Source organism: Diachasma alloeum, unplaced genomic scaffold, assembly GCF_001412515.2.
Source record: "Diachasma alloeum isolate Michigan unplaced genomic scaffold, Dall2.0 Dall_scaffold_00879, whole genome shotgun sequence".
In the NCBI taxonomy this organism is placed as follows: domain Eukaryota; kingdom Metazoa; phylum Arthropoda; class Insecta; order Hymenoptera; family Braconidae; genus Diachasma; species Diachasma alloeum.
The window spans coordinates 246,611-269,883 of record NW_021681000.1 but is presented as its reverse complement, the minus strand read 5'-3'; the positions used below and the strand labels follow the sequence as shown (position 1 = coordinate 269,883).

General features: G+C 37.1%; 1 protein-coding gene across 1 annotated transcript in view; it reads left to right on the top strand.

The window, feature by feature from the left end:
- The window catches only part of LOC107045119 (aryl hydrocarbon receptor protein 1), a 112,668-nt gene that overhangs the window by 36,269 nt on the left and 53,126 nt on the right, over window positions 1-23,273 (top strand). Inside the window, exon 2 of the mRNA XM_015267256.2 lies at window positions 9,426-9,616. Within this exon, the coding sequence (XP_015122742.2) occupies window positions 9,426-9,616 (191 nt within the window). The remainder of the gene's footprint in view (window positions 1-9,425; window positions 9,617-23,273) is intronic.

Here is a 23,273-nt window from a genome sequence, read left to right as displayed (position 1 = left end):
CTACACAGGGACTGCTCTTGATCTCCCACGCCTGACCCCTGACAACTGTTAGGACCGGTCTCCCCAAAGAGATAAACTCGCGTCGTTATAATGAGATTAGAAATCCCTCCTCTCCCTCCACTCGTTTCCCCCCAAAAAAAAAACAAAATCGCTTGCGGAATAAAATTCCCATAATTTCCTCTCGTTAATTTGCGGCGCAATCGATGATTTGATGTTCCCGATGTCTCGAGTGTTCTGAAAGCATCTGGAATTTATGTTATTCTCGATAAGAGTGGTAAAAGAGTTGCTTACATTGATGATATTCGTCACTGAGTGATGATAAATAAGATAAGAGTGGAGGGAGAGGCGCCGAATGATGATTTTTAATGCGAAATGGGTGACGAAAACGCAATCTTAACGTCTCAATTTTTGGCGAATGGGAGATCATCGCTTCTGATGAAACAACCCAATGCTCTTTCTCTCTGTGTTGGTCGATTTTTGATTTTGGAGGCACAATAAGTCGGCAAGTTCCTGTAAGATTTTACTTCTTCGGGAAAAATTACGTGACAATTTCGTACTTTGTTCGGTGATGAACTGAGAATTCCCTGAACGTTTCAGATTGCTTCTCTTCCATTCCCATAAAAATTTCCGGAAAACGATTCTCCATTGCGGATTACGTAAATTGTTCCGTAATTTTTACTGAATATTTCTCTCAGCGCCAACGGTATCTCCCTTTCTCAAAAGATTTTAGAAAATTTCATAACTGAAAACTTCTCTACTATTTTCGCTCAACGTGTATTTTCTAACATATGATGTTTTACGAATTTAGGTTACGCGGTCCGTCAGTCACGTTGATAATGCACCCCCTCGGTAGGCAATTGCTGACACATATTTTTCATTTTTATATTTATCGACACCAGGTTGAATATGCAATTCACCCTCTTGTTATCGTTTACCCAGAGAAAGTGGTCCGGAAGGCCAACTGACATTGCACGTATATTTTATATTTTATATATATTTTTATTTTCATTTCTACGTCCTTCAGTGTGCCGAGAATACATAAGAGTGAACATTGTATTTCGACATCCTGTCACGGAACAATTGGCCAGATGTCGGGAGAAGGGTGTGGGGGGGAGGGTTTAACCAACAGAAAATTTGTGGTTTTGTTGACGCGTCGAGGTAGTAACTGTATGGTATGTCTTCGGCTTCTTCGGTCTAGTAGCACCCTTATGGTGCGTTCAGTTGACCACGAGCTCTCCAATACCCGAAAATTTGGATGCGACATCAAGGACGATTATGGGGAGGGGAAGCTGCTGATGTTTCTGGGTCAATATTTCAATTCAATTTTTTTGACAAATTGATGAAGCAATTGGTTGTCTTCATTTTTTGTGGGTAAATTGATGGATTAATTTCTGGAATCAGGTCTCAGGCACATTATATTAAGTATTAACTTTTAGAATTGTTTTTTCTCCTGCAATTATTATGTTTTATTTATGAAAGCCCTTCATTGACGCAACAATGCAATAATCTAGTCGATAGTAGTTTTATAGATAAAAATTAATTATTGTGGGGGGAAATACAATTCTAGTTCATGTAGACAGGGATTCCGTTTCCCCTGAATAAAAGTTGGTAAATAATTGTATTCCGTTGGAATATAAATTTCAACTCTATCCAAGAAATTTTTTTTAGCGAAATAATTTCATTTTTCATCAGAATGGAAGTGTTAATTTTCCAAGGGTTCAAGATTAATCAAATTCTTTTGGAGTTGAAAATTGGAGAAAATATATTTTTAATTGAAAAACCGTTAACACTTAGCAATTACAAATACCCTCGTAATCCACCGGAATTGCCATTTCTCCCATCGCAATTGCATAATGATGCTGGATGTCAGGCACATTGAGAATAACCGGCTTTGCGTGTCAGGGTCTTTTCATCGAACCGACGAAAAAGAGTGAAAACGTGAGAATGCAGATTTATGCAACAATTCGCCAGTACACGAATATATTAACTATAAACTCAACATTTTTCGCGGAAATAGTGGCACAATAAATGGAGATAAATGTATCATAGTAATTGTTCCGAAAATCGTGGAGCGAAATAGAAATTGAAAAAAAAAAATCTTTTTGTCGTTCCAAGAAATGAATTGCAATTCACAGTTAAATAAATATTGTGATATTGTAATTTCCTTGTGTCATTTTCGTAGAATGTATTAAAAATTTCGCTCAATGCCTCAATTTTTTCTGAATTAAAGAGGAAAAATTATGTTTCACGTAAAAATTGAATTTCGACACGCCCAGAAAGATTATTCATTCACATTTACACCAAATAAAAATTTTTATCTGAAATTTTTTACTTGTTTCAAGAATGTCATTGTTGGAAATGAATAAAATTGTTTCAGAAGAAAAGATTTAATTATGTCACATAAACAATTTATTCATTAATAATGAAAAGTTCATTTGAATGAAATCCAGATTTATTAATAATAAAAACCGATTTATTCAATATAAACAGAACCTCAAGCAAAACAAATTTCTGTAAAAAAACGTTATTTCGTACTATTTAAATAAACTTATTTATTTCCTTCAAAAAACTAATTTTTTTGGGGGCAGAAATTTATTTTTCGCACCGAATTCTTTCGTGTTTGTGCACAAAAATTATTTAAAAAGCATTTCGCCTCACTTTTACGTTTCGTCACATAATTTATCCTCAAGTTTTTTCCCCGCGTTTACTCCTGACGAATAAAACTCCAGTGGTTCTTGATTACCGAAAGCACTCAAAGTACCAACACTGTCGTTTCGTAAAAATAAGTCATAATTCTGGGGTCACGTGGACGCTGATTATCAGGCCTGAGCATCAGCATCGATAACGAGACACCCCCCGCCGTTTCCCGTTGAAATTCTGTTTCTCCCTCTCTCATTGCCAACTAGAACAACGGCTGCTGCATAATTCGGTAGATTATGATCGATACACGGTAATAATTCGGTACCGATCACCGAGTGATAATGAAAATACTCACCCTCCGTACACCACCACCGAAATGTGAAGAATTTCGTCGGCATTTTTCACGTTCGAGTGCTCGATTTTTCGGTGAGTTATATCAATCACTAGGGAACATGCGGGGATTGAGACATTATCTTGTGTGGGAGACCGGTACTTCAATCATTTTAATGAATCACTGAATTTTTTATCGGATTCAAGTGTCAGGAGTGACTTAGTACCTCGGAAAATAATACTGTATTTATTTCTTGATTCATGAATCAAGAAATGAACACAGTACAGTGAATACAGTATTATTTTCCATTTTATTTGGTACACATTGCTTTCACGAACATTTAAACACTTTTGCTGATGGTTTTCGTTGGCATTTTCACAAGGAAAAAATATACTTGACTCAAGTATACTTTATACTCGAATGGGGGTGGGTGTTTCAATGCGAGGATGATTATTTCGTATCAGCCCGGGTTGTACCAAGCGCTCTCAAGTGTAATATAAGGGTCAGACACTGAGTGGGAGAATATAAGGGTCAAAAAGTGGAGGTTAAAAAATGAGGGTCGGAATATTAGAGTCGGAAACTGAGGGCCTGAATGTAAAGGTGAAGGAATGAGGGTCAGAATATGTTAAGGTTAAAAAAGAGGGTCTAAAACTGAGTAAAAATTCAGGAAATCGAATGATCTGAAAATCAATAAAATACTCGATTTTTCAGGTCAATCATTCCGTGAAAATTCATAAAAATCAGGTAAATTCTGGGAAAATGGAACTTTCATATGATTTTGTTTTGGAATATTCATGTTCCATTGAAAATTCAATCAAGTCGAAGAAAATTCATGAATTTTCTTCAATTCTACCTAAAACTTGAAATTTCATAACCATTTTCCCCTAAATTCGCTTCAATGTCACTCTCATGAGGATTACTCTTCTATTCTCCATAAAATAAAATAAAAATTAACAGTGAACCTGGCGTAATACAAAAGAATCATCTTCGATTTGAAATACCCATCCTCCAAGTGAGTATAAAAAATACTTGAATCAAGTATATATTGTTCTTAAGAAAAACTTAATCTTGAGAAAAACGTGTTTTCTGGGGATATACCTCAAAATTTGAAAGAATTTGAAAGAAATTTGCCCTCGAATAGGCTCACGAATTCCCCCAAGACAATATCCAATTCTTCAAGGTCTAGACCAAGCGCTCCCCATCAATACGATCCCCCAATGAGCAGCTCGGTTGAACCCCCAGCGCTAGTTCCTCTACCCCGGAAACTCGGGCGCCTGGTATCTACCCTCGAAAATCCATATAGTGGACCCACCCTTGTCCCAGCGCCTGCGCCTCATCATGTACCTGGGGGAAGTGAAATTGGGGGGGAGGGGAGGGGAATGAGGGGATGTATATAGACTCGAGTCACTAACAGCACCAGAGAGACCTTCCACGAATATAACCCACAAAATGGCGGATGATGGGCTTTTTATGCACCCCCCGCGGACAATCAGACATAATTCCCCCGGAATCACTAAATTTTATTTGTTTTTGTTCTGATTCTGATTTTTCAGATACTAACCCCAACAATTGAATTGAAATGGCCGGTTATCCGTCTAATTATCTATGATAAATTTGGGAATTAATAATTCCGCATTAATAAATCATCCCCGGAGAAGTGAAACTTTTGATTCAAATAAGATTCTTATTCTGAAATTTTTCTATTTATCTCGGGAATAATTCTAGTGGCAGTTAATAAAATCATGTAGTTACTTTAATGAGAATGTTGATGACGTATTGTTCAAAATTTTCCACTGAAATTTCACGGAATTTTGTCATTCAAAATTCATAATTGCAGGGAAAAATCCGTGGGAATTGTAATTTTCAGGTTAATTAGATTCTGAAACGCCCTACCCTTGTTAGGTAAAATTTTCAATCCTCCCCTATTGTGCGTCCATCCTCCACCCCCTCACAAAGTCCAAATACTCAAGATTTTTATTTAAATTTAACAATTTAATTTTTTTATTTACTTGACGCATGCGAACGGAGGGATGACTCTACTTGAATTTCCAAAGAAACTTGAAATTCCATTGACTTTTTCCCCTTAATTCAAATTCAAGCTCCATTTCCGAAAAATTCAGCCAAATTTTTTCAACACTGCCTACGATAAAACATCTACTTATTCCCCCCGAATTCTCTATCAGAATCCAATCAACAACTCACTCAATTTAAATAGACTTCACTCAATCCAAACAAATAATTTTTCTGAGTAAAACAAAAAAGAAAAATGCAAATGCTCTCCATAAAGTTGCAATTACACGATTCATAATACTTCCTCGTGATTGCCCAATCCCCTGCGATCCCCTCAGTTGAAATATTACCCTAAATAACATTTTTAAGAAATTGATTGAGTTGATTATTGCCAACAAACATTTATTCTCCGCAATCACGTAAAATCGTGCAGGCATTCATTTTTCATTTATGGACGGACATTTATTTTTGTCATTACGGGTCTAAAAATAAGGAAATGGGTAAATGCATCCGAGGGGGGGCTGGGGGGGGGGTTGTAAGGGGGGTAAAGAGGAGAGAGAAATAAAGTCCAGTGGCCAGAGGAGAAACGAGCAATTGATGAATATCGGGGAGTTCTCCGCAAAATGCTGTAAACTCGAAAATTCCGATATTCATCGCTGGGGGAGGGAGGGGGGCATCTGAGATATCTTGGAGACCCCGCGGGTGTGTTTCGCACGTGGGTGTTGGCCAAGCACACGGCAACCTTGACTGTAGGCCCTGACTGATGGATTTGCGCATGGCGTGAGGGGCAAAGCAGTGCCACCAGAGGCTAGATGTCTCGATAGGTCCTCGTTATTCCCGGGCTAAAGAGTTGGTTTACTGATGAGGAGTGACTGTTTGGAAATATAATTTGCCTCGGTTGTCTGGATATTTTTGACGGGGGCTTAGTTGTGGAGGAGAGGATTTGCGCGGGGAATACTTCCTGATTCTGATTTTTCAAGTACAAACCCCAACAATTTAATTGAAATGGCACGTTTGTCCGGCTGATTATCTATGATGAATTTATAAATGAATAATTTCGGGTAAATAAATCATCCTCTAGTGTCATTGAAAATTCGTAATTTTATGGAACATGCGAGGAGTCCGTGCACTGTTGGAAATTTTCCGAAATTTCAAGGAAAATATGATGGAAATTCTCATCTGAGTGACATTTAATCGGATTTAGCGGGAAAATTCGTATGAAACTTCGAGTTTTAGGTAGAATTCAAGGAAATTCGTGAGTTTTCAGGGGGAGTGAGATGAAAAAATTACAACTTGATTGAATTTCCAATGAAACATGAATATTTTAGAAACAAAGTGACATGAATTTTCAATTTTTCCCTGATTTTTCTGAATTTTCACGGAATAATTTAACTGGAAAATCAAGTATTTTGTTGGTTATCAGATCATTCGAACAAAAAATCAATGGGACATTTGATTTTTAACGTGATAAAAATTTCCAGAACTAGAAATGTTCGAGCTAGGGGTTTCAATTTAGCTCAGTTTCATCAATCACATTTTATTGTCGAATTATATGTCAGTAATTTTCTTACAATTTTTTTAAATGTAAAAATGTAAAAATTGATTTTTTTAAATTAAAAAAATACAGCTGAAAAAAATTTTTGCCATTTTTAAAATTTTTATTTTCACGTAAATAATAAATTTTTTGAAATTGGGAATTGAGAAAATAAAAAAATTCCATCTGAAAAATGCCAACATGAAATATAAAATAATCCAAGCTAAGCTACGATTAGAATTCTCATTCCACGACCATGCCATGACTCGGCGGAATAGATCGGCGACGGAAAACGTTCCACCAAATTTCTCATAGAGAATTTCGCACGGAAAATTCAGAGGAAAATTGTTAGCAGCGTTGAGTGCTGCGTGCTTGAAACCCGCTTTGTCCCGCAGCTCTACTACACATTCGCCTCAGACATAGCCTCCCGTCCCTAAATATTAAAAAAAATCCAAATTAGTGCCACAAGGTTTACGCATGGCGGCTCAGATTATGATCAAGTCCCAACTGGCGATGGATTACAATATGTGGTGCGTTGGAGCAACGGGGGATGGTTCTTGGCGGGTGGGCGTTGGTCACCTGGCTAAAACCTTGTCACTCACTTGATTCATACCCCCCTCGAGGCCACTGAGTGCCCCCACGCGCATGATTCATGGGAAAAATTATTTTCTGCCTCTTCATCGTGATGAGAATAATTAAATCGGTGATGGAGTTTACGAATAAATGTGGAATGGTATCACATGGGGTGGGCAGCGGGCGGTGGTAGGGGGGAGGGGAGGGGGGAGGGGGGTCGGTCAGACCCACGCTCCTTGAGTTTGTGTGCCAACGGGCAGTGCGCCCGCGATAACACGGTCGTGCGACCTGGTGCTCTTGGCTTTCGAAAGGTATTATCGATCTGTCCGGTTATCGTGATCTCACGTGACTACTTCGGCGTGCGAGTATTCGCGCAAACACTAATTAATTGACATTTTCGGTGGATCCCAGCCGTTTAGGGGAACATGAATCTGTGAGTTCAGAGGGAATCCACTTCATTACGGATTAATGGTAATGAATAGATTTTTGGATGGATTGTGTTCGATCAATAAACATTTTTCATTCACAAGTGTGAAAATTACTGACGAAATGATTTTATAAAATTTGGAGTCTCTTTCAATGAATGAATTATTCATTCATTATATTTTAGACTTGAAGTCTATTTTTCTCATTAATTCACAAAACTAAAAACAAATTATTTACACTGAATAATTTTTCTTTTTACAATTGTTTTCGATAAATAAACATTTTTCATTCACAAGTGTGAAAATTACTGACGCAATAATTTTACAATATTTCGAATCTCTTTAGTTTGAATTTTTTATTGCAATTTTATCTGATTCAGTTATTCATTCATTATATTCGAGACCTGAAATTAATTTTTTTCATTAATTCGCAAATCAAAAAACAAATCATTTACACTGAATAATTATTATTTTTCTAATGAGAAAAAAAATTTTATACGAATAATTGTTTACATTGTAACGTATCAACCACCAACGCAATTTTTTCCTCAATGGATTCCCCCTTTTTTCCCAACTTCGTGAAGAATTAACGACCGTGAAGTTGTTTCCATGATAATGATACCAGTATTGCGGCCAAAATGCAATTCTCCTATCGCTAAAGCTTGAGGTACGTGTACGTACGTACACTGGAGAATACCTCGGGTTTTTAATTAAAATGCTTAGGGGTTAGAAAGCGTGATGAATGAGATTTCGCCGTATATGGCGCCTGTGCGCCCGAAGAACTCTATTAATTATTGGATGACACAAAATCCATTATCCGGGACGGTTTCAGAAATTGAAACAGATGTACGGGAGGTGGACGAGGTTGAAAAAAATGAGGGATTCCTCTGTTTCTGGACGTTTGAACTCGACCGCGAGGTTCATGTCATGATTATTATTATTATTATTTTTTTTTAAATTATTATTTAAAGTGCTGGAATTGGAATCGTGGATTATTCACGCTGTAGTTGCTGTTTTACATTTCTCAATTCGTTGCTCTTATTACAGTTGATCTCCTTTTTACATTTTAGATTTTTAGTTCACATTCTTTAAGGCATTTGCAAATTATTTCTATTTATGGTATTTATGGTCAGTTGCTTCTACAAATTTTTTGGTAGGAAGAGTACATGTTTTTTAAGTTATATAATAATTTGATTCTCTGTCAATCGTAGTTTGGGCGGTGCCACAGTACATGATCGAATGATTATTTGCTGATGGCTTTCTGCAGTGCAAAAATTTATTTCGATAAGATTAGGTTAAAAAATTTCGGATTTGACGAGTACAACTTCCATTCGGAAAAAATGAGAGAATAAATGTGGAAGTACTTGGATATGCTGAATCGCTGTGCCGCACAAGCTATCACGCATGAAAAAATTCAATAGAAAAACTAGCGAGTTCGCTAGAAAATTCGATTGGAATTCTACTTGTTTTTTGCGCTAATTCTATTGGATATTAACAATAAACAAAAGTCAACAGATATCAAATTTCTGTTTGAATTTTTCTCTTAGATTTTTTCTATTAGAATTACTGGACACAAATTTTCTAAGTTTTTTCCACTGGATTTTGTTTTATTTTGCAGAATTCGAGTGGAAAAAACTTGGAAAAGTGGTGCCCAAGCATTCTTATAGAAAAAATCTCAAGAGAAAAATTCAAACAGAAAATCGAAATCTGTTGACTTTTTCTTATCGAATATCCAATAGAATCAGCGCAAAAAATTCCAATAGAATTTTCTAGCGAATTCGCTAGGCTTTCTACTGCATTTTTTCATATGTGAGCCCGAATCAAGAAAAACACCATTTCTTTCTGTGTTGTACGACTTCATGATTTATATTCGTTTCATATCACTAACAAATTGCTTGTATTTCCGTTTCAGCTTGAAACCACCGCAGAAAGACGGCGTGACCAAGTCAAATCCAAGCAAACGACACAGAGAGAGGCTCAATGCTGAATTGGATACGTTAGCGTCGCTCCTTCCATTTGAGCAAAACATTCTCAGTAAATTGGATCGGCTAAGCATACTCAGGCTCAGTGTCAGTTATCTCCGCACCAAGAGTTACTTCCAAGGTGAGTTTTATCACCGTTAAAATTAACCCCGACTGTTGCTTCTTGATCATTAGCATTTTTTGCCCTTTATTTTCGCTTTTTTCCATTGGCATTTCGTCAAAAGAAAAACAAAGTAATCGAATTATTTTATTATCTCTCGTGGATCCCTCGGCGAGAGGAATTTTCTGGGCTAGGTGCACGCGATTTACTCGTTACACTCGGTACCGAAAACAATGGGGAAGGGGGAACAATGGGAAAAAGTGATCAACGAAATTTGTCTTTGTTTCGCTGGGGAATTGAGGTGAGTGAAAAAATGGGGGTTTGAGGCACGGGGGATTGTTTGTTCGCAAAATGCATTTTTGCAATTTTAATGGCGGAGAATTGCAATTCTACAATTGTTCCGTTTTCATTCGACTTTTTTTATTTTTCTCTCTTTCACAGTTGCTTCGTTTCTGTCTTATTGGAGCGAAAGCAACTCAATTAATGATAGAGGTGAACGATGAGTGAGAAATTAATGAATAGGTGTGAAGCTTTGATCATTTCGCTTTCACTTTTTTAAGGCACCCGATCAATACACGTAATTGTTGATTAATAAGGGAAGCGTTAGAAATCGATTTTAATTATTGTTTTGTTAAACATTCGTTGTTTATGAATGAATAATTGAAATTGTTTAAACATTGGGAAGCCTTTTTTTTATTTCAAGGATTTTCGTCGTTGAAAATTCAGAATTTTGTGGAAAAATCTAGGAGAATTGTCAGTTTCAGTTCCATTTTTCCCTGAAAATTAATGGAAAACCAGAAAATTCTGGAATTTTACTCAATTTTCAGTGAAACCTGACATTTCGTGATTTTTTCAAATTAGTAGTCAACTGCCCATGAAATTACATTTTTTACCAACAGTGTAAAATAAATTTGTTATCGGATTACAATTTAGTTCCACGATTACCTCTCGTATAGTAAAGTTTGCTACGATTTTCTAGATAATTTCTATCCAACTGTTCTCTCCGTGCAATGAAACTTTTTTCTCATCAGCCTTTTAATTTTTGAACGGAAAGAAAGAGGAGAAAAAGGTAACGGGATCAAGACAGGGAGAAAAGGAGTGAGAGTAGGGCCCGTGTCCCTTCTGGCGATATCGTGAATCTCGCAGTATATCACTCGGGACTCCTCGAGAGGGCAGAATACACACCGGTAGCATCAGCACTTGGGGTAACCCTGGCGGGTGTGTGAGTCTTCTTTTTTTTTCAACTCTGGAAACGGTAGCAGTTGGGTCCAAACCAGTGGCATTGTTCACACCATTTTAATAGGTATTCATTGTCGGGACTTTGCCATCTTTGCGCCGGGGGAGGTTTGTCGCCACCCGTGTGATACCCAGATAATTCGAAATGTTTCAGAAATTGATTCGGTCGTGATGGGATGAATCATTTTTATTTCAATTCCCGTTCACAAAAATATTTTTTCCTTCAGTGAAACAAGAGAAAACAAATAAAAACAGTTAAGATATTGCGGACCCATTTTTCTTATTTTGTCACCTGTAATCGACGGAATCCACAGTTTTAAATTATTCAGACATGTTCAGGACGGATTTAATTACTTCGGAAATTTTATTATTTAAATTTTAAGGTCATAATTTCCTTTTTCATTTTCAAGCGTTACAAAACGTTTTTAAAAATCTAAAAAAATTGGAAGTTCACGTTTTCCGAAGATCCCCAACTTCAATAGTGAAGTTATTTCAATATTTTTCCCCAGTGTCTGCATTACATTCTCAAGCAGTCGCGCAAATTGCTGACCAGCAGTTGCAGCAACTAATCTTCCTTTTTCCCGAAAAACAAAAATTTTTATTTCCCTTGAGAATCAGTAGTCTCAACCGTCCGGAACACCCGTATCGCCCCGTTGAATCGTGTTGGTCTCGGGGTCACAAGGTCGCGAGATCTCTCACACCGAAGCGACTAATGTTTTAGCCTGTTAACGAGAATCACTGAAGCACAGGCAAACGTATCTCCCTCATCCCCAACTGTTTTTTACTCGAAAAATTTCCACCCGAGTATTTACTATTGGTGAAACAAAATAAAGAGAAAATTTCGCACAATGGAATTCATTCCGGGAACGGGGATTGGAGAAGCAACCCCGGCAGAATCTAGCCGTCCAATCGCAGTTACGTGCTCCCTACCTCCACTTCTACTATGTAAATTAATTAGGCCCTTGGTATGCGCTGATTTTTCAACGGAGAGAGGGGAGAGGCACCTCCCCCCGCCGAGGGCGCTCGTCCTTTCAATTTTTTTTCTTCGATTTTATTTTTCATCTTCATTTTTTTTATTTAGTTTTTATTTTGATTCTCGGCATTTTATTCAGCGGTTTCCCTCTCCGACTTGGTCTCTCTCGTTTCACGGAGATAATGGATCTCTCCATGGTGTGGCTACTTGGCGACTACGTGGTCCCACAGCTGATCCCGAAAGGGGTGATTTTCTCAGTGTCGAGAACCACCGAGCTAGGGAATTCTCACCAATTAATTCCCCCACATTTTTATTCAATTTGTTACGAAAATACGAAATTATGTTGTGATAAGATTTTTCCTTGTTTTCGGTTTAATTTGAAGTAATTGAAGGTTGTAATTAGTCTCCGCGGTGTGTCATTATTTTCATTCGGCAATTAATTTTATCTAGTAGGATGGAGGTTTCGTCGGCTTTGGAATTGCGCTATTAAATGGATTTTTTTTTCATGATTTTAACTTCGTGGAATTTTTTCAAAAACTTGTAAAGTTTGAAGGTAATTGCAAAATAGTTAGTCCAAGATTTTTATCGGAATAAGTTTATAAATATCATAAAAATTTACATGAAAAATAAATCTGAGATTATTTCAAATTGTTAAAAAAATATAGAATTGTTAATAAATATATAATATTTTTTTATAAAAATTGGAATAGTCTCAGACTAGTCTGTAAATACCTCAAAACCTACTAGGATTTATGAAAGACATTAAAAAAATCAGCGAAATTTATTAAAGAATTTTTAATAAATTCACTAGGAAATTGTAATCATAAGTTTTTGTATTTATTTATTTTTTCCGAAGATCTCTAAAGTTCCAAAATAATTACAAAATAATTTGTCCCCGATTTTCTCTGAACAAAAGCAGTTTGACATTTTTCTCTCAATTCCTCAATTTCCAAGATGTTCACGAAATAATTTCCATTGCATTCATCTTCTAGCCCCACGTCAAAATAATTCTCTTCCTCAAACCAAAGTCACCTCATCCGTTCATTCGCAAGCATTCAACCCATTCAAATAAACTCAAATGAAATAACGATTACGTAAATCCAATTAATTACCCTTTGAATTTAAATTGGACCGTCGTAGGGTGACGAATTGATCTCGCCTGTGCGCGTGGATTTGATGGGACATTACACGTTGTACAAACGTGTGCCCTCCACGGACATCATGTCGCGGCGGTGGACCCCGAAGGCAGAAAGGGGGCGGAGGGATCGGCATTATTAATCTGGCGCAGTTATTAATGAAAGGGGCTAGGCGCATTACACGGACCGAGTCCCAGAGAGCTTTATTCACACTTCTACTCTGGATGACTCGCGAGTAGGATGTACACTGCGGGGACACCAGGAACTCAATTTCCTGGTGAATTGAACGTTAAACTCGTAATAATCCGGGAATGATGACTAAATAATCTCGTGCACTTCAAGTTAATTGTGAGTTCTAATTAACAGTTCAAAAAATGTTGGGAAAAAAGTAAAATCTAGCGAGCAAAGAACACGGAAAAGAAGGGAAATTTGCGCTCTAATTTAGATTTTTTTCCCGAAAAATTGAGAGGAGTTTCTATTACTATGGATTCAACCATTTTCAGTCATCAAATTTGTCAATTAAATTGCGTCAGAAAAATTTGAAAAGAATTCGTGAATATTTAGCTTCATTCAAATAATATTCGTTGTTTTTAGGCATGAAATCGATTCCTGGTACAGACGATTTTTTTGTTGGAAAATTGATTGTTTGTAAATTATTCATAGAAAATGCTCGTAATTTTCAAAAATTGAAATTTTTAATTCATTTCATCAATCTTCCTCCAAAAGTAAACTTTCATTTTTTTTCAGATTTTTAAAATATTTTCTAACGGTTCAATGTCGCGATTCAAATTCAGACTTGCAAAGTTTCTCTCTATATTATAAAAATTCACATCGACTTCTGGTGATAAAAATTTGGTTTTAGATAAAAATTACGTGACAGTTCTGTAAAATTTCCGCTCCGGAATTACGGAACTCACAGTTCGCTCACCGACTACGGAATCGACTCAGAAAATTTGAGTGACGGTATCGTAATTTTTCACAGGAAATTCAGATAAAAATTACGGAACGCTCTGGAAAAATTCCGTGATTTTAGATAAAAATTACGTGACAGTTCCGTAAAATTTCCTACAACCACATTTCACTCCGGAATTACGGAAAAGATATACGTTATTTTTATTGAATATTTCTCTCCGTGCGAGAGATGACCGAGAGTCCAATGCTCACAGTTCTGGTGCTCCCGTTGGGTACATAAGTGACTGCTTTGACCGCTCAATATATCGTACACTTGAATATATCATAAAAGTCTCGTGGGATATACCCTACTCTGGGGGGGGAGGGGGTTGGAGGGGTAGGGGATCCCTTCTGGTATACAACGGGGTATCGCGCCGTCGTATATACGAAGATACGACCCGGAGATACGCTTGCCTCCTCGTTATTACTCCTCATTTGCATTTTTCCCATTTCGTATCGCGGGCACCTGGCCACAAACCGCCTCTCCTGCCATTCAGACATATACCACATTTATACAACCACCCGAAATTAGCCAATCTAAGGTATCATTGAATTGTGATTTTATTCAAAATTGGTTGAGATTGATAAAAAAAAGGAATGAGGAATAAAATTATACTTGAAGTAACAAATTATCGTTTTTAACTGGGGACTATTGGATATCATTTTCGGAGATGGCATATATTCTCGATCGATTCGTAGGACTTTTCAGGTGGAAAATCGGCGCTCTTTGGGGTGAAATAGTGAAATAGTGCACTGGTGGAAATTTTTGCCCAAAATTTGCGGTACATTTTTTGGAAACTTTTATCGAATTTGATTATCACTGAAGTTTCAAGGAATTTCTTCATTGAAAATTCAGAATTTTGTGGAGAAATCAAAGAGAAAATGAAAAGAAAACCAAAAAATTTCGGTAAATATACTCTTGAATTTTCAGGATAGTGACACTGAATGCGATTTGGGGGGGAAAATCTTGAAATTTCAGATTTCACTGAGAAATTTAATGTGTGTTTTACAATTGTTGTAAAAATTCTTTTATTTGTAGTTTACCGGTAATTTTGAACCTTCAAGAAAATAGAAATGGGGATATGAAATAAGAATAGTAGAGGGATAATCAATAATTCAATTTTGTTAGATACAAAATTTTGACATTTAGAGAATTTCAGAAGATTTTGATAATTAATTGACGCGAGTATGGACCAAAAAAATTGTCAATGCGTTCGGTTTAGTTGGGAATAGGAATACAAATTTCCGTAAATTCATCAGTTACCGGGTTTTTTGATGTGCGAAAAAAATCGAAAGCTTAAACTGCGTCGTTAAACTGTCAAAGTCAGAAGATATAAAATACTGAAAAATTAATTACTTAAAATAATAACTCGATGAGGTATTCATGACTTCAACGCAAACACCTCACTAAATTCGCACACGAGTCATTTGTCCTCTCACCAAATTAATTCTTCGATTCCAGCTCGTTTTTTCCCTCAATATATTGATTCGACGATTAATTTTTCTCTTGAATTGAATTATTTATGTAGATTGCGAGTGATTTTCTCACTGGACAGCTCCTGCACTTCACACCGAATTGTTGGGCGTTGGGTGATCGGCAATAAATCACCCAGCTGACAAGGCGTATCGCTGACGTCACGGGTGACATTATTTATTTATGTTTTCATTTCAACTTTCAGTTGGTGATAGATATTGAGCGTTCGGTTATCGGCGCAACGGCTTGCGAGTTGTGTACATTAACGGGTGACACGTTACAAGTGACTTACATTCAGTTTCCGAGGAGGTACGCAGTTGTTTATCTGTCAGATTTCTTTTCAGGTGGAACAGTCAAGGTTTGGGGCGGCGGGAGGGTTCATTAATTTACACTGGACGTAATTGCTTCATCGATTATGTACTTCAAAGACGGAAATGGACTCGTTAATTAATTAATCAATAAATTAAATGAACCCAATGAATGAAATTCAGTAGCGAAATGGGAAAACGGTATAAGTCAATTTTGACTATTTACCAGTGTTCAATGAATATCTCGGAATCTAAGGAAGATAGAAAATTTTTTATTATAACCTTTTTTGTAGAGCTGATTGAGAGCTACAACAAATGTTATTACGAAAATTTCGCTATTTCTCTTAGATTCGGAAATATTCTTCAAAAACTCAACTGAGAGATAAGTCGACTTGAACTGCTTTACCACTTCGCTACTGAATTGAAGAACGAAGGGTTGATTTTATTCGCAAGCTTTTACTTCTTTTGATAAAGGGATATTGCCTGAAAAAAGTAAAAATATTGACTTTTAAATATCAACATTTTTTATTGAAGAAAATGAAGAAAAATTGAATTGATTCTTTTCATTCTGGAGTGGGGTAGCACTAGCCGTATTTAATCGTCAATAACTTGGGAACCGCAGAGTGGAATTGTCCGATTGTTGTTCACTTCCAAGACTTTTTTTTAAGCTTTAAACTGAGATGTGATTCATTCAAATCGCGTCATTAAATCAGGAGCTACTGACGATCAAAACCAGTCTGTTTTACCCCATTTTTCCCAAATTAAATTTCTCTTCATTATAAATTAAAAATTCTCACGTAAAACTGTTCCCCCCCCTCCCATGCATAAATATCACTAAAATTCCCCCGCCGAATTGTCAATAAATAACAGAATTAACCTGTTATTTGTTTCCTTTTCACCACCCATATGATTCCATAAAAAAATTAAATTTACCGGAGCTCAAGTATATCCAGCTGCTCAGTATCAAGCATTAGCTTCTGTCTCCACGTCGTATCCCCGCAGATGTGCGAGTGATATAAAAGTGGCCAGTTGACGCGTGTAAAGAGAAAGAGAGATGCTTATAAAGTAAAAATCGAAAACGATCGAGAGACAACCGGCACCTGTCTCTGTCTGAAAAACCGGCTGAGCCCTCAGCCACTCGATTCTCCGCCTAATTGCTGATTTTACTCTCATTTAAACTCCAAAGTTCAATTTTATTCATCTTATTTATTTTTAATTGTCGCATTAAGGCTATCGCGAATATTTTTTGCTGTTTTTGTCCGCAACACTGACGATTTTCAAGCGTGATAAGAGACGGGATGGGGGAGGGAGAGGAAAATGTAATGCGAAAGGGTGTTATTAGTTCAAGGTATACGATACCAGTGTGTGTACGAATAACAACATCGTAGTATGGATCGTTCGTTTTATCATGGGGGCCTACTGTAATTGCAAGAGTTTAATGCTGCAATCATTTTAATTATGAATCGACCCTTTTGCAAGTTGGGTTATGCTAAGAGAATTTTTTATAATCACGGAAGCTGATGTTATAATGATTTGAGGGATATTATTCTGTGGAATAATGGGAAAAATTGAATTTTAAGGAATTCTTGAGGTAATTACAATTGTTTTACAAGAATTTGGGACGATTAATTAATGGAGGGGCTCGGAGAGGCTACTCTACTGTAAAATGAAGTCGATTTCACACTGAAAAAAAAAATTCTAATACCTGAAACATATTTACTTGAGACAAGTAATTTTTCTCCAATTTCAGAAGAAAATCGCCAATCCTCAAGTATTTATCGTTTTCATGATTTTTTTAATGCACTTCCAATGCATAAAAAAATCGATATATAATATATTCACGATATAACGTACAACGATACTGATAAATAAGAATTTATTTGAGTCCCGTGACGCGCAGAAATTCTGAGATTTAAGCCATTGAAAATGATTTACTGCTCTCAAGTAAATACGGTCTACGTATTACGAAATTTTTCCCTCAGTGCATCTAGATGGAATTGGTCTTACCCCAAAGCTTTGCAGCAAATAATTGCACGATGTCAAAGATGATTTCACGTGATTTTGAATTATTTCATAACAGATTGGCGCCATGCTTTCAGGAGCGATTAGTCCCCCGAGGAGAACAATTACGCTTCAGGCAATTAGAATTTGCAGAAAAAAAAAACATTCATTAAGAAAAATTTTGCAAAGAGAATAAATCCGTTGCAGATTGATCCTACGATAATTCCGATGATTCCTGTGACGTGCCGAGTGCGCATTAATTCACTGAGTTCCTCCTAACCTGCGCCGCGAATGCGAGATCACCCCCCCCCCCCCCCCCCCGATGACCAAAGTGAGTGCACGTACACACGTACCCCAGATAAACTCATAATAGAGTCGTAAAGACTCGGCCAACGGTGCCTCGTACTTCTGCGTTGCATACAAATACAAATCTCTCGTTCTCTCTTTGCTAGACACATCCGGGGGATAATCGAGGCGCATCGAGACGTTGTGTTATTAAACGAACTGACATGAGTAATTTGTTGACTGGGTGATTTTTTTTTAACTTCGGCTTGACTTTAATAGGGTATTTCCCCAATTTATTATTTTTTAATTTTAGTGAAAGATATTAGATTTCCTTCTATCAAGTTAATTTTCATCAAGGAAATCTATTCCACTCCGTCAAATATTCTGACGTGGAACATGTAGTTTTTCGACGAAGCTAATTTTTCCCTCAGTAGGGCCGATATCGTAGGCCCGATAAAACGAGATTCGGACTTAGTGATATAAATAGTACATTACATGCCCGAGTCTTGGAAAACAGATCACGAAGGCGAGGATGGCAAGCACGTGGAGGAGGGTGATGTTTTCCATGACGAGGTGTGTATATTAATTTTCGTGTCGAGGGACCTGCAAAACGCCAATTTTTTTTTTTTTTTAAATGGGGTTTTTCAGGTCCCGTGACACGAAAATATTATAGGTCTCGCCTGAGGCTCGTTTTATAAAGTCACATTCGGCAGATAACACTTTGCACCGTCCCAAGAGTCAAAGAGTACTTTTTCCACGAGAGTTGAACCCTATTTTTCATCACAATGTATGGAAAGTGGAAAAATTTCATGTGAATGCATGAAATAACCCAATTTTCTCTTACCCAATTTAGCTCACAAATTTCATCTTTTACAAATTCACATGAGATTTATTCATACTCAGAATATTCCTAAAAATAATTTTCATATCAAACACTGGAATTTCCGATAAGGTAAACAGTTCTCTCCACAATTTTTTAAAAATATAATTTGATTATTCTTGATCATGTCTGAATTTCCTCAAATTTTCCTCACGCAATTCAATTAAAGTATTTAACCCCTGAAAATCTCCAAACATACAGTGCATTCACAAGCAAACTGTAGAGCCTCCCGAATTATCTCACATGAAATTTATTCATACTCAGAATATTCCTAAAAATAATTTTCATATCAAACACTGGAATTTCCGATAAGGTAAACAGTTCTCTCCACAATTTTTTAAAAATATAATTTGATTATTCTTGATCATGTCTGAATTTCCTCAAATTTTCCTCACGCAATTCAATTAAAGTATTTAACCCCTGAAAATCTCCAAACATACAGTGCATTCACAAGCAAACTGTAGAGCCTCCCGAATTACCTCACATGAAATTTATTCACACTCAGAATATTCCTAAAAATAATTTTCATATCAAACACTGGAATTTCCGATAAGGTAAACAGTTCTCTCCACAATTTTTTAAAAATATAATTTGATTATTCTTGATCATGTCTGAATTTCCTCAAATTTTCCTCACGCAATTCAATTAAAGTATTTAACCCCTGAAAATCTCCAAACATACAGTGCATTCACAAGCAAACTGTAGAGCCTCCCGAATTACCTCACATGAAATTTATTCATACTCAGAATATTCCTAAAAATAATTTTCATATCAAACACTGGAATTTCCGATAAGGTAAACAGTTCTCTCCACAATTTTTTAAAAATATAATTTGATTATTCTTGATCATGTCTGAATTTCCTCAAATTTTCCTCACGCAATTCAATTAAAGTATTTAACCCCTGAAAATCTCCAAACATACAGTGCATTCACAAGCAAACTGTAGAGCCTCCCCAATTACCTCAAACTTTCGTGCAAGAGTTGATAAAACATTTGAGTGGCTTGTTAGTTTTTAATAAAATTGATAAATGAATGAAAGATATCAAGATTACCTTGAGTACGTGATTTCATCTCGAAGTCTTAAAGCTCTCGAGTCAGGACTTGAAAAATACCATAAAAAAAGCAATTGAGAAAAAATAGGGGGGAGGGGGATTACGTGATCGCACGCACACCGACCCTCCACTGGGTGGTGCGATGGTGAGGGCATGTTGAGGTCTTTTCTACACGAGCGAGTACAAGAGGGCCGTACCCACTGGGTACACAGAATGGGTTGTATGGGGAGTTTGTGTTGTACGTGAGGTTGGAGCCACTCGTGAGACGCCTAGCACGCATCGCGGCCGACACGCCAACCCGGCTGAAGGCCCCGCGAGAGGTTTTCTTGTCACTACTGACCCAGTGAAAGAACACGTTTGTTTTTTTTTATAGCGTTCGGAGGTTTATTATCGACACCTCTGCGATTAGGGGATGGGCGCAATGTTTGTGAACATGAATTTCAATAATCGGTGAGCGAATTGTGAGTTCCGTAATTTTTACTGAACACTTCTCTCCGTGTGGATTTTTTGATGGAATCAGCTTAACCATCAAAGCTTCGATTTGAGTCTTACTTGATCGCAAGTAATTAAACATTTTTATTGTGACATTAAAATGACATAACATATTAAAATGACACTTTTGGCAATTCTTATTTCATTCTTCGTTGACAGAAATAGAAGAATGGAGTTCAACTAGAGATAACTCTCGAAGAGTATGAGAAATAAAAATTTTTAATTACCCATTAGTCACCGAAAACTCCGTTACCGGGCGTTGAGAAGTAGAAAGGACCGGGGTAATTAACGAGACAAAAATTCACAGTTGAGAGAGATGGTCCCCTAATCGTCCGCTAAATGCTGCAGGTAATTTGCCAGTCTCCGAGGAGTGAAGACCCGCGGATACAGTGACTGTGGGGGAGGAGGTATTTTATTGTATCCCAGGGCAAACGACACTATGTGGGCCCAGGTGACTAATAACACCATCAATCAGCCGGTGACTTCACACGGCGTGTATAATGCCAGCCCGATGCTGTCATGATACGCGTGCTTTGGATTTGTTCCGCTGTCAGGGGTCATGGACATTTCTCTTTTTTAATATTTTCGAATGTTTTTTGTTGTATTGTTCTGAGCTTGGGAATTTAATTTCGAGATTTAACTGCAACTGTTTTTTAGAATTGATTCAAACTAATTGAATGATGCCAAATATTTGAACAATACCGGCTGCCGACTTCATGATATTTAACTTTAAAAAATCTTATGAACTTTTTCATTTAAGAAATTATGCACTTCATGATATTCAACTTTTTTATTTAAGAAATTTAGGGGCGGAATTTTGTAATTAAAAATTTACATTTTGATGGAAAAAATCAGGGGAAACTGGAAATTCCAGTTCAATTCTTCGTAGAAATAAACAAAATTCAGGTGAAATATTCTTGATAATTCAAGTGAGTTGGGAAAAGCTCATCTTCCTGCTGCTAAAAAATTTTGAATTCCACGATTTTTTCCTCAGAAGCCAAATTCAATGTTGCTCTCCTGAAAATGACTTCTAAACAAACTTCGAGTTCTTAAAATGATGAATCATGTGAATTCACTGAAAGTACCCGTTAATCTAGCGACTGTGTAATTAAAAAAAACTATCATAATAAATTTATTAAACATTTTTTTAAATCAATAATACTGCATTTTGCAAAAAAAACCAAACTAGGTCTTTAAAAATTCTTCAAAAAAAAATTCCAACATACACCCAAAAAATAAAACCTTCTTTCAAGATTTTAAAGGTCTTAAAATAATATTTTTAAAAGTCTTAATTTGAATTCTGAAATTCTCAAGTTGTGAGTTTTGAAAGTCTTAATTTAAGACTTGGAAATCTCAACTTGAGACTGTCGAGTCTCAATTCAGGATCATAATTGCTGTTGATTCCCTCTCGATGGTCAAATAATTTCTGAAATCTTCTTCACCACTAGTACGTCCGCTCATCTCGAGTATCGCGCGTCGACACGGGCGATTGGCGTTCAATTGAGACCCCACCCGGAACAACTAGAACGCCAAACATATCGTTTTCCCCCATTGGTCACCGCTCCGGGGGGTTGAGTACACAAGGGAAAGCGATCTCCCCCCCCGGGCACCACCAGTATCGATTACAATCACAGTAATTATTTTTTCAGCGTCTCATCCCCCCGCAAATGATGGCAAATGAATTACCTAAAAAAATTAGAGTTTGAAACTTTTGAAATGAACTTTTGTATTCCGTGGATGTCCTCGTATTCTCCTCCACTCCCTCTCCCGTTTATTCGAGGGGGGGGGATGGGCGAAAGGTGTGCGGAGAGGCCAGCGACCCAGTGAAAGAGACAGAGAATAAATAAGGGTAATTTCTGCGGGGGTTCATTTCAACTGAAACAAAGGCACACACCGGGAATTAATTAGTAGGCTCGTACAACTAGGTATGTGCCAACCACCCCCGTTCACAGCATATGGCACGATCGCATCATCGGGCTAGTCCCCACAACACCTGGCCCCCCCCCCCCCCCCCNCGGCTCTCGACTATTTCGTCCGGACATGGGTTTCAGACCCGGTCACTACAGGGTGGAGAACGGTGTAACACGCATCGGCGCGCCCCAGATGATGCACGGGGGAGCTGGGGAAATTCAATTATTTGGGTTTTTAGAGTGGAATGGAGACCCATGGGGTTGAAACTACATTTTAGGGTTTAAATTCACTATTTCGATGGGAGACAACACTTTCTTCATATTTTTTCACTGGAGAAATCGACTGCAACAATTTTTTTTCATATTTTTTCGGAAATTGTTCAATTGCACATTTTGAAAATTGAATTCATACAATTGCTTCTCATTTTGAATAAATATTTTTATTTTTTTTTCAATATTGTAAAATGAAATTATTGACGAATATTTGTTTGCTGAAAAAAATAATGTAACGCGGTAAATTGAAATAGTTTGATTTACGTTTGACAATAAAATTCTGCTTAGAATTCTCGTGACGTTTTCGTCTTTTAAGTTTCTTTTGCGAAAACGATTTATTTCTAAAAACAATAGAACAATAATCGCCTGCACAATCAAAATTTCCCGAAATTGTTTTCATTTTTCTCATCAACATGCACTCCCTTAATTATTCATCTTCCACAAATTAAAGTAAATTAATGGCCATAAAAATGAGAAAAAAATTATAGAATCAAATTCCCGTGATGAATTCGGTAGATTAATGAACGAGCGGATCCATAACTTCATCAAAATCGCGAAAAATGTTATCCTCCTGTCAGCCATTGGTGATGCTCTACAAAAGCCGACTGTGAAAAGACACGGTTATCACTCGCGTGAGAGGTGCTTTCACACGGAGGTGGCCAATACCACCACGCGGCCGCGGGAGGGCGGGGGGGGGGGGGGGTTTG